We start from the raw sequence: 12,611 nt of genomic DNA, 5'->3' as shown, positions 1-12,611 counted from the left end.
ATTTCAGTCTTTACTTTGACACATAAAAAGTCTTATAACAATGTGGTAGAAACATATTGCTGCCATTATCAGTTTCTCCCTTTGTAATGTCCATTCTCCTCTGCTCTTTGAAGCTTACTTACACATATATTTTATAATACATGTTTAATTACTAAAGACCCTCAAACAATATACCTGGAACTGTCATGTAATAGTGATAGGGACTGAACTTGGGATTTCATTAATAAGAAGAGCTCCAAGATGAGGAACCTTCCCCAGCCAACTCTGGTGAGAACCTTCTTTGCATATTACATGGTCTTAAAGTTTGCCTAGAGTACTGAGAGATAGGTTAATTGACTTGTCAAGGATCATAAAGCCAATATGGGTCAGAGGCAGGCCTTGAACTCCTATATTCCTGGCTCCAAAGCCAGTTCTCTATCTATTACACTATTACACTGCCCCCTACTATGTAATAAAAATCAGTGTTGTCATAAACAAAGCTTCAGTTTCAAAACAACTGTGGACATTTCTCCTTTATCCACAGCCAGACCTATAGAGGAGGAAAAGCTTATTTGCTTAGTTTCAGTGTTTATATAAGACAAGATAGATCTTGGTTTTGTATGTGTGAGATTCTTTGGTAAAACACTTTGGGATAAAATTGGAGAAATACCTTGGCAATCCCTTTTCATGTGGATAAGAAACTGGTGTTGGACTGGACTTTTTGAGTTAAAGGTCTCTTTTGTGTCTAAGGCTTCTTTTAGATGATTTAATTATGCTGTTATCCTCATACCTTTAATGGTAAAAAAAATCTCCAGTCATTTCCCCTCTTCCTCCCTACCTCCATTTTTGCTAGTCACTAGAAAGGAATGAACAAATTCTGAGACCAATTAAAAAATAATTATTACCAGGTATTGTATATAAAGGAAATAATTTGAGGCAGAGTACCACCCTTATCAATACAGTAACAATCAATCATTCAGTTTTTTAAAAATATATTCTTAAAAGGAGAAAAACAAGAGAAGATGAATAGGAAATGAGGCAGGTAACTGATGTGATTATACTTCTTGGCAGAAAGGTGATAGACTAGAGGTGTAGAATGAGATATAGTTTCAGAAATGTTCAGTGTATAAATTTGTTTTGCTTGATCCCACTATTTTGTTACAAGGGAGATTCTATTTGGAGGAGAGGATAGGAAACTGATGGAAAGTTGGGGATATTGAGAATGATGCAACAAAAAGGAAAGGAAGATTAATAAAATTAACAGAATGCATAGAAGAGAACCCGAGGAAATTCAGAATGGTATACAAATAAGCTGGGTGCTTTTGTTATAGTGTTAAATTTAACATGCACTTTAAAAAATAAAATATACTCAACCAAGTATGTTTTTAATATACACTTTTAAGAAAATCAGACTCCATAATGGAAGTTCAATTTCTTTTTTTCTGTTCTTTGAATACTGAGATATTCAAGTTTCTTGATGAGTGCTAAATTCATAATAAAAAAGAAAAAAAATAATGAAAATATCTAGAAAATATCAATTCCAATAGATTCATTTAAACAGCTTTGGCAATGTATAATATGTAGTCAATCTTATTTCATATCGAATAGAATGGTCTCCTGCTATTCCTTCTGCCAACAAAACGACTAGATTAGGAACTTTGGACCACTACATAGACAAATTAAATTTAGATTTGGAAGGGCCTTTCCTAGTTCAATCAATCTCTCATCTTTATAGGTAAAGTAATATAAATACTGTGGGTTTAAAAATAATGGAAGTAAAGATTCAAGTTAAATCTTGTTCTTGGGGCAGCTGGATAGCTGAGAGTCAGGCCTAGAGATGGATATACAAAAATAAAAAGAGGTTCAAATCTGATCTCAGACACTTCCTGGCTGTGTGACCCTGGGCAAGTCACTTAAACCCCATTGCCCAGCCCTTACCATTCTTCTGTCTTAGAATCAATATTGATTCTAAGACATGAGAGAAGAGTTGTGTAAACAAAAATATACTGTTCTTTTGGAATATACCATTCTCAAATGGTCTAGTTAGTAGTAAATAAGGTAATGATGCAAAATGTCAAAGTTTCTCAATTGTGCAGGCAAGTGGTTTGGCTTCTGTTCTGCTTTGGGTACCTTCAGTAAAAAGTAATATAAAGCCTATGGATTTAGGTTGGGTTAGAAGCAAAAGCATGCATCATTTAAGACACTACCAATTTTTTGTTTCCAAAAACTTATGAAGGATATTTCTTCCCTTAATGACAATCATTATATATTCAATGTAAAAAACCTAAATGTAGAACACATCTAATAAAAAAAAAGGCAAAAATAAGCTTTTCAGTACTCAATAAGAGTACAATTGTAAAATCTTCAAGATGGAAAACAAGTTAGGTGTCAATTATTAAAAACTATCTGTAATACTTTTTTAAGATCATAAATAGGCTTAATCTGGGCATAAATCATAACAAAATTAAGAACTTCAAGCCTTCTCTTTATTAAAGATATTTTAGTAATCAGCAAGAGTCATAAAGAGAATCATAAAGACTAGCCTGAAGGAAGAATACGTTTCTTTTGGCTCCTACTCTACTGGAGTCATTTTGGGTAAGCCAGGTGAAGAAAGGAGGGGTAATCATGCCTTTATAAGACTGATGTTGAAACATGCCTTCCTCTTCTCAGCAGAGATGATGAACAAGCAAGGAATGAGGTATATACATTTTCAGATCTCATCACTTGTTACAACGGAGAAAGCTCTATGAAGAGAATCAGGGTAAAGCAACAAGGCTTTAAAAAAAAAAAGGTATCAATGAAACATTAAGGTGAAAAAAGCTTAAATGAAACAACTATTCAGAAGAGACTTCGGACCAAGATGGTACTTTACAGATGACTAATGTTTTCAGGACAATGGTGGAGGATAGAAAGAAAAAAAATACTTTTTATTTAATCATGTACAGTACAATATTAAATGCCACAATTTCATCCCTTCAATTCTCTGCCTAGTCTCTATTACACGTAGAGTGCTCAGGAATATAGGGGATCTATTACATTGTCCTTTCCCAGGTATTTTCAGTTATGACCACGCTTTGAGGCTGTTCTGTTTCGGGAGGTCTCTGGTTCTGATGGAAGAGTTCTCTCTAGAGCTTCAAACGCACAAGCAGGAATACGAGACCAGTCTGGACTACAGTCCCCAGAACCCACCATGGGCACCTCAGCATCCGGGGCAGTCGCCGCACGGAATCCCTGGGAGTTGTGGTCCTTTTCTTCGTTGGCAATCCCCATTCGCGCTAGGATTAGGCAGGAGTAACCAACCACAACTCCCAGCAGCCCGTCTAGCTTCACGGGGGTGCTTCACGTTCTCATGGCGCTACGCAGGCGCACTAGGTTCTCGGCGCGGACCGCGCAGACTGAATAATAAAAGGGGAGCGGCGAAGAGGGAGGAAGACAGGACCATGTCGAAGGGCCCCGGGCCTGGCGGCTCCGCGGCTTCCTCGGCGCCCCCGGCCGCCACCGCCCAGGTGCTGCAGGCGCAGCCCGAGAAACCGCAGCACTACACGTACGTAGAGCCCCCCCGCCGCGCGCGCACGCTTGACGTCAGCGGCTAGCGTGAGTCACGCGCGCAGGGAGAGCGCGAGGCGGCCTCTACCCAACCCTCCTCTTCTCCTTCTCCCCCCCTCCCCCTCATCCTCTGGCCGGGCCTAGACCGGTTCCAACCTGATGGGGCCAGTCCCAACCGCCTCCAACTGCCACCAACCGCCAGCCGGGCCAGAGGGCGGGAAAGTTGGGTGCAGTCCCCGCGGGGTTGGCCGAGTGCGGGATGCGGTGACACACATATAACTTGAACTTGGCCTGGCCATCGAAGCCTAATCGGCCTCAAGCCCTGCATCCGCCCTCCCCCAATCCTGGGTCTCGATTTATGTGCAAAACGACACCCAGAGGTGCGCTGAGGGTGCCGTGGTCCTTAGCAGCCAGTGAGCCCCTTAGAAGTGGTCAGGAGAGCCTAGGTCTAGCTGCATGTGGCATGCCCTGGCCCCGTCAGCAAGTGGTATATTTGCATAAGCAAACAAACCCTCGTGGACCAGCTCCCCCACTCCTCCTCCAGTTCACAGTGACACAAAGTGGGGCCTTTAGATGGCACCCACACTCACGTGAAGCACAAACAGGTCGCTCACAACAGGGAACCCAAAACACAGTATTTCTCTGGCTACTACCACCACAGCATGAGCTGCCAAGACACTGGGGGCCATCCCAAGCATCTAGGGATCCCATACTGTGACATCTACACTGAAGTGGCAATGCACTTAGATAGTGTGAAAGATGGGAAACCTCAGGGAAGGAGTGTTGGGAAAGAAAGGTCAGAATTCTAGAAGCGTCCAGGAAGATTTAGTGTCAAGTAAAGGATGTTCTACATTTTTCCCCAACCCTAAGTTTGTGGTGGTTGTCCCAAAGCCATCCATCCCTGACCTGAGTTTTGCCTATTTAAGTGGAGTATCCAAAACTGGACTCTAGGCTTGCTGGAAATTCTGGTGCCTTTGGAACTGAGCCTTCAGCTGCAGAGCAGGGGCATGCTGCAGAATAAGGGCAGGAAGCAAGCACCTTTTGGAATGACAGGAATCAAATTGTAGGCAGGAGGGACTCTTGACTCATGCCTGAATTCCAGAGATGAGGCCTGTTGGAAATATGTCTCAGGGACCAAGGGAAACTGTTAGGCCCTGTGTTGATTTCTTTGTTGGGAAATTCTGTGCTTTGGTCTGAAGCTCTTGATGGCGTTTTGATTACAGGGCCAGACTTGTGTTAAATTGGAGCCATTGTGAATATGAGCCCTGCCACCTTTGTTTACCCTCTCTTTCTAACTGGAGGCCTGTCTTTATCATCTTTGATTCTCTCCAGTGGGAGTGGTAGTGGCTTTACCTTTGATGATTCCAGAAAATAGTACTCAAATGAGCGATAACCAGCAATCTTACTAGATTTTTTTGCTTTGGAAACATGCAAAATGCATACCATTAGAACTTTTGAAAATGATCTATGGTTGCTTGGATTTAGTTTTGCAATGGAATCCCCAGAAAATATTCTGGGAAGTTTGAGGGATCACAATCTTTGTTTCTCATATTGAAATTGGAGTGTTTTATGACCCTTTTGTTATTAACAAGACTTCTAAAATCATTAGGGAAGAGAGTTGCTTTTGGAGTTATCTACCGAAACAAGTAATCAACTGTTATAAATCACTCTAAGTGTAAATACATGAGTGCCCTGAATTGCTGCTCATGACTAATTGGATCAGTTTGTCTTTTTGCTGTTTATTTTAAAGCCTGTGTGTCCAAATCAGTAATTGAAAGCAGATGATCAATTGTCTTTGAAAACAGAGCATCCTGTGCTTTGGTGGTATGTCCTTAAGTCAACCAGAGAAGATAGGACAGACCATCCCTGGTTAGTATTTGGAAGTCATGGATGCATTTATCCCAGTGATTGTTTGCAAAAGTCTACCTTCAGAAATCAGAGGAGTGAACTCAGAAGGTGTGATAATTTTCAAGTCCAGATTTAGATTTTCAATCCTTACCTTCCCTGTCCTGTGAAACTGGGAATGGGAAAACATCATCATTTGTGGGTGTCTGTGTAATGTGTGAGGGGAAAGAGAAAACTAAGAATGTCAGAAGTTTTGATGTACATACAGCATTTACATTTCAAACTGGAGATGGCTTTTACTTCTTTCCTCATATCACGGATTTCAGATTCGTTTCCTTTGAAGTGATGCAATCCTCTCTTTTGGTCTGGGGTAAGGAAGAGCTTACTATAAAATTAGCTCTTACTCTTCCAAAGTGTAGAGAACACCAATGACATGTATCCAAAGAAGCAAAATTGTCTAAGGTTGATTTTTTTTCCTTGCTGCTGGAGTTTGTCCATTTTGGGGCTTATGGTATAAGCTCTTTTCATAAACTTAGCTAAATAGGTTCAATTACAACCAGATAGTTTGGAGAATATTGGCTTTCTTTGTTTTTAATAAGAATTCATTCCTGTTTTTGAGGAAGTTTTTTATGTAACATCTACACATAACTCATAAAGTTGGGGAAATAGTTCATAAAAGAATAAATCATTAGAGTTATCTCTGAAATTTTTCAATGTTCAACTTTAAGTACTTTTCTCAGTGTTCATTAATTTTCAAGAACAACAACAACAACAACAATAATACTCTTTCACAATCAGGAACTGTGGCCCCACCACCTAATTTGCTAGGTTGGTTATAAAGTTGGTCTTTTTATTGGGCAAGTGCAGACAGGTCTATAAAACAGTTTCAGCTCATTCAAAACATCCATATTCTGGTGGCACGATATATTAGAGGATTGGAGTATGAGTAAGATGAAAATGTGAAAGTAGTTGAAATTTTTTTTATTTTGATATTGTAATTGCTTTGTGGTAGTTGTTGTTTTTTAATTTGGAAGGCCATAAAAGGTAGCCCTTTTGAAATATATAAGTTTCTGGCCTTTTTATGTATCATCTTGGCATTCAAAAGTGGTAAAAACTACTTCACGATGTGTTATTTCATGTATTTTTAATGCAGAGTGCATTTCATTTTTATAAGGTCTAGCCCAAGTTAGACTGATTGTGCTCTTGAATTGCAGAGGAAAATGAAATCTAGTTCAATGTGATTTTTGGCTATTAGATATATTTTCATATGGGACCCAGAAAAAATGATTTCAACAGTTTCATCTAGTCAGACTCCCATTTTTATTAAACAATGTCACCTAGGTACTTTTTAATGAGGATAGTGTAGCAATAATTCTGTAGATGGATGCTTTGAATCAGATTTGCTGGCATGTGTACATTACATTTATGTCATGAACTCTGCTTAATTGCATCTGATCATGTTTCAGAAAATTCAGTTTTCTTGGGAAATATATTTTAAAATATTATTGCAAGCTACAGCAGTATTCAAAGTTCATCCTCTGATGAACAACTTGCTGCATACTGAATAACTTGTCATCTTAGAACCAATACTTAACCACCTCAGTGATGATGAGTCAAGTTGCTAATAAAGAATTATGGAGGTCAGTCACTGGTTTGAAAGCAACTTCTTTCCATGATATAAATTAAAAATTCAGTGTGATCTTTAGGCAGGTACCCACAGTCCTTATTAATAGGAGTTAAATGCCCACATTGAGGAAAAATAGGCTCTTAAGAATAGTACTTATCTGCTATAATCTAAATTAATGATTAAAGTCAAGATTTGCTTAATGGTTAAGTTTTTTTGTTTTAATCCAGCTATGTTAGATACTAAAGAAGGCTTCCCCACAATCCATATGCATCTGCTTTGACTGATGGTTTCTATCAACCTTCAAAAGACTGTGACTTATTGGTGAGGGCAGCTGGACAACTCTCAGAACAACTTAGAGAAATCCACCATGGGCACACTCTATAAAGGAGCTCCTTCTCTGGAAAGTAGCGCCCCAGATAAGTGCACAAAAGCAAGACACCCTCGTGGACCTACTTCCTCCCGCTTTCAACACCCTGATGCCTGAAGGTGAGGTCTCCTTCCTGTGTGTCTTAGAAGCCATGAGCACACTTTGAGAATTAAAGCTGTAGGGAGAGCGTGGGTGAGCCACAGTTGCAGTCTTTCTGTCTAGCTAGGGTCTTAGGTAAAGATTGCTTTTCTTGTCAGGAGAGAGCCTAGATCTGATGATGGTTAATGTAAGGATATATTTGAAGATACATAAAACTCTGAACTATGGACTAGTCCAAAGATGAGTCATTTCCCTGAACAGATCATTTGTCTTTTGAAATTGTAGCCTTACATAGTTACAGACAATTCTTTAAAATTTTTTCCTTTTAAGACATTGAGTTAATTTTGTGTATGTAGTAACCATCAGGTAAAGATTGATCTCTGCCCAAATATTATGGGTTCAGCCCCCATGTGGGCCGTTTAGCTTTGCCACTATTACAGAAGATACCTCTAACCCCCAGCCAGTCATTTTTAAAGTATCTGCCCTTGGTTTTAGGATAAACGAGGGAAAATCTGAACATTCTATTGGTGGTTTAGTAGCATCTTTATATCAGAACAACAAATACTAGTAGCTCATTTGTGTCCTTTCTCCACCTTTAGTCCTTTTGCCAACAGCCCCCACCCTTTCCTAGAAAAACACTTCCCTTGTTTTGTGTGTGATGTTCTAGGGTTATATAAAATGTCCATTTATAACAAGACCAAGAACAGCAGATGTGTATTTGAAATCTAAATTGTCTCTGGTCCTTTCTCTTAAGAGAGAGAAATCTGGTCTTTTCCCCTATGTTTTTTGGAAAATGAATCATGCTTACTTGCTTGGGTTGGAGGGGGGAGTTTGCACTCCTATTGAATACTCAGCAGACTCCATTTTTCAATTGTTTTTTAAAGACACATTTGGGTACTTCATTAAGGATGTGTATTATTTGTTTAAGATGAAGTCAGTGGCTATAGTATTTTAAGTTAAAAAAAAGCTAATCAGAACCATTGAATAACTGTCTCTAAACTTCCTCAATTTCACCCCTTTTTTCTTTGCCAGTTTATAGAGTTTGACAGCAGTGTCAAGAGCTGATGAGGAGGAGAAGATGGAAAGGAGTCTAGCATCTTAAAAATCTCATAGCATTCTCTGTAATGTGACCCTTTTCCAGTTGGTGTCTCGATTTATTTAAGAGATAAAGAAGATACTGAGGCCTGTGAGACCTGTCATCAAGTCAGATCTGAGCTCACTGAAATGTTTTCCTTCCTTCTTTGCTTCCCTTCCCTTGTTCTTCATCTTAGTTTGGATTACTTTATAAAAACAAAAACCAGTTATTTTCATTAGTAGCTTAAATGACTCATATGATCAGCATAAATTGTTAAAAAATGATTCTTAAAGAGTGGAAGCCAAGGGGGGTGGGGAAGGATCATGTTTATATCTTGCTATTGGCTTATATCAGCAGGCTTAAGGAGAGATGGTTAGATAGGATGAGTTTGATAGACTCCTTTGGTATAATTTAATGATTTGAGGGTTTTGTAAAGCTTTTTCTAAATCTGGCTAAAAATACATTTACTTTTATTACCACCAGGTGCTAACAAGTGCCAGGTGTGGTATCTGTTACTTAACAACTTTCAGTATTTCAGGATTGGTGTGAACCAGGTACACAGAGATGATGTAAACAAGACTAAATATTTATATGTTTAGACAAAAGTAAATTACGTATTTGTAAGCTAATAATGCTTAGTAATTAGCATGTGAATTGAATATTAAATGCTCAGTCAAGCATATTATGCAAAATAATACTTAAAATGTTTCTAATCTCATCCACAAGAAAAGATCTTTTAGTGTACAGGGATACTTAATTCTAGCCTGTCCTAATCAGAACTCCAGAGAGCCTCCAGAATGGCACTGATGCTCACCAACCACTCTTTGCTTTTCAGTTTGTAATTGAGAGTTTATTAACGTAAGTAGGGTAATCTTTTTCTTTTTCATCTATAATCAGGCTCTAACCCAGAACTGTCCAATCTCTAATTTTGTTGTAATTACCTTTATACCTTTCTCCCTTGAAACTTGTCTTCTGAGCAACCTCAGAGTATTATTGTTATTGGAATGTCACACCAAAACAATTCCTTAGGCTAATGTTCCCCATTAAGTGAATTCCTTAGAAGTATAGTCCCTCAAAAACTGTCATATTCAAGTTGGAGCTATTTCCTTTGTTTATGTGCACACTTATATTAACTGGCCTTGTAATTCCCTTTCTCCCCATAGTGTCGATCAGATTTGCTAACTATATTTGAGAAGATGGAAACAGATTTTAAGTTACTGGGACAAATATATCTTTTCCTTTAACAAAAGCATATTAAATTTATGTAACAAAGTATCTAACATAATGAAATATACACAAAATTGGAATTTTGTCATGTCTCACATGGGCTGAAATAGTTCTGGCAAACCAGTTTTTCCTTAGAGATTTCAGAAAAAGAAAACAGCTCATCAGTTTGAATCAAGTTGCTAATGATTTGTAAGTTTGAGGTGAATAGATAAACAATTTTCATACTCTTGATATGTTCTCCATTGTCACAGATGTTGTAAAATCCTACTGTCAATAAGGTACTACAATAAAAAGTGGATTTAGCTTTAGGAACTGCCAATTGGTGTGTGCATTTCACTACTCCTCTAGTCTTAGGGTCAGAGCAGCCCATGGGTGTCATTTGGCTATGCTAATATTAAGTTTATGAAGTACCCAAGAAAGGAGAAGGACCACCTGCCTATGTCTCCCTCTCTGGGTCAGTTTGCTTACTTAGGGTGGCAGAACAGCTATTCTTTGAATTCCCAGAGCAGTTTTTATGCTTCTAAGAAAGCTCTCTCTGGTCCAAAACACATGCTATATTCCATCTTCAAATCTCATGCTCAAAGAATGCTCTTAAGATCATCTATGCCAATAAATTCACTAGATACACACTAGACCAAATAACCCTGAGTCCATCTTGGCTCCTGATCAAGCAAGCTGACCTCTGGGCTCTATCTAGTCTGGGCTCTGCCACTAATTAGCTATGCATCTTGAAACAAGCCATTTCACCTCTTGGGGTTTAAGAGTCAGACTATATGATATCTAAGGTCCTTTCCAGTTCTAATGTTATATTTATTGTCCTAAGTCTCTACAGCCTATTATAAGGCATCAAATTAGAATGGTTTACCTAAATAATATGTCTCCCTTCTTGGCTCAGAGATCCTTTCACTGGAATACTTATTTGCCACTGTTTAGCATTCTAAATTGAATTAGTGAGTTAAGAATTGGTTCTTGGCTCATTTTAGTGGATCATAAATTATTTTCTCTATATGTACACACATATATATGTGAACTTATAAAGTATATACATGGATTGTGAATCTAGTACTGATAGCTAGAGAAAATTAGGGGAATGTTCTTTCTTAGTTACTCAAAAGTGAGGAATAATTTCCAGCATCTTTGTTCCCAGCCACCATCTTCTTTCTTTTTATTGGTTCTTTAAAAATAATTAATTAGTTACATTAAAGTTCCCAGGTATTTCCCTTCCTCCTATGCCTTCCTACTCTAAAGAAGGCATCATTTGACAAAAAGTAACAAAAATCCTATTATTATATCAGTAGATTCAACAATATTTTGAGACAAAAGGCTATTTAGCCATAATGCAAAGACAGTAAGAATAGTGAATTCTGATTTTGAGTTCATGTGTTGTGTTTTTTTTTCCCCAGGGTATTTTCAGAAGTAAACATTTCAGAGTTATTGGATATTAAGGGGTCCATGAGAATACTTTGGTTTCCTAAGTTATTTTCAGGAGGGGATTTCGATGTAGAAAGAAGGATCATTGAATAAAATGAATATTCAATAATAAACATTCTGGGCTATGAATAATGCCAATATACTATCTTCTATTAATAATAGTTATCTACTTGCTTTCTTTCCTTTGTTACTAATTACAGGATCATGTCATCACAAATTCAATAAAGAATATTTGCAAATAGGGCCATCTCTTAAGATTCTGGTTTAATCATAGAGTACATACTTTAATAAAGAAATCCAGCTTTTATAAGAATAATACTAATAAGGCTGGATAATTGTTTAATAGGGACAAGTGTTTTGCAGATTATTTTATCTCATCCCATATACTTGTGCTTTCCATTTGGAGTCTTGCTTCTTTCAAAACACTTATATAATACTATAAGCAGTAACCTCTGGCCAGCTGTGACAAAAGCAATTTTCCAGCTACTCTGGAAAATAAGGATGTGCTTTCTCATATCTAATTGGTTGCTCTGATGGTTTCATTCTCTGTCCATGTTCCTGGTTATGAATTCTTTAGTTATTGATGGGTTTCAGAAAATGGTAAATGTAAATGCAAGTCCCTCTCAAACTTTCCTTTTACATTTGAGCTCCACATATTACTTTTTTGCTTTGCATGCTAGAGTTCACCAGGCCAAACTGACCTCCCAGTAGTCCTTCTTGTGTTATGCCAGCTCTACAAAGACCACATACTTGTCTCTGATAGTTGACTCTTAAAAAAATCACTTCACATTTCACCACTATTACAATTATTGATATATCTTTAAAACTTTTTAAAGGGTGCTTTGCTTTAGATATGATCATTGACAACTTTATGATTGTCAAAGTATTGCAAAAGGATTTGCTGGTGTATTTAAGAATTGTACTTAATTTTCATATTTGTAAGGTGAGATACCTCTCTTTGTCTTTAAAGGACAAGGTTATTTTTTAGCAACACTTCTAGGATAAGCTCCCTGTTAAGTTTTCAGCAATACACCTAAATTATTTTTGGAATGAGCCCAAACAGAGGAAAGGATGTAGTGCACCTAATGATCTTACATATAGCTCTAGGAGTAATTACTAAGGAGAAGCAAAACCAGAGAGAAATGGTACTTTTTGTTGGCTTCCCATTGTGGATACCAAAGCTGAAGCAGTTGCACCTCAATATTAAATAGGACATATAAAGGTGGGAATAGATAATGACAGTTAGGCATGCAATTTAATTATTTTTTATTTGAAAAATTTTATTTAATTCATTTAGAATATTTTTCCATGGTTATAAAATTCATGTTCTTTCCCTCTTCTCCCCCCACCCCCTCCCATAGCTGATGTACAATTCCACTGGGTTCTGGGTTCTACATGTGAATTAGGTACAGTTA

At 37.8% G+C, this 12,611-nt stretch overlaps 1 protein-coding gene and 1 long non-coding RNA gene across 5 annotated transcripts in view; both read left to right on the top strand.

Annotated features, from left to right (window-relative positions):
- The first annotated feature begins 2,884 nt into the window (after nt 1-2,884).
- UNK (unk zinc finger) overlaps nt 2,885-12,611 on the top strand; it is a 41,943-nt gene continuing 32,216 nt past the window's right edge. For all 4 annotated transcript variants that reach the window (XM_056817129.1, XM_056817128.1, XM_056817127.1 and 1 more), the window contains exon 1: nt 2,885-3,523. In XM_056817129.1, the coding sequence (XP_056673107.1) occupies nt 3,090-3,523 (434 nt within the window). In that variant the 5' untranslated portion in view covers nt 2,885-3,089. The remainder of the gene's footprint in view (nt 3,524-12,611) is intronic.
- On the top strand, nt 3,556-11,437 carry LOC103106887 (uncharacterized). Its single transcript, XR_462190.3, has 3 exons — nt 3,556-3,905; nt 7,225-7,483; nt 8,496-11,437. It is a non-coding gene; the product is annotated as an uncharacterized LOC103106887 (long non-coding RNA).

The sequence above is a fragment of the Monodelphis domestica genome, chromosome 2, assembly GCF_027887165.1.
Source record: "Monodelphis domestica isolate mMonDom1 chromosome 2, mMonDom1.pri, whole genome shotgun sequence".
In the NCBI taxonomy this organism is placed as follows: Eukaryota; Metazoa; Chordata; class Mammalia; order Didelphimorphia; family Didelphidae; genus Monodelphis; species Monodelphis domestica.
Note: the sequence above shows the minus strand (reverse complement) of the source record. Positions and strands in the feature narration are given on the sequence as shown.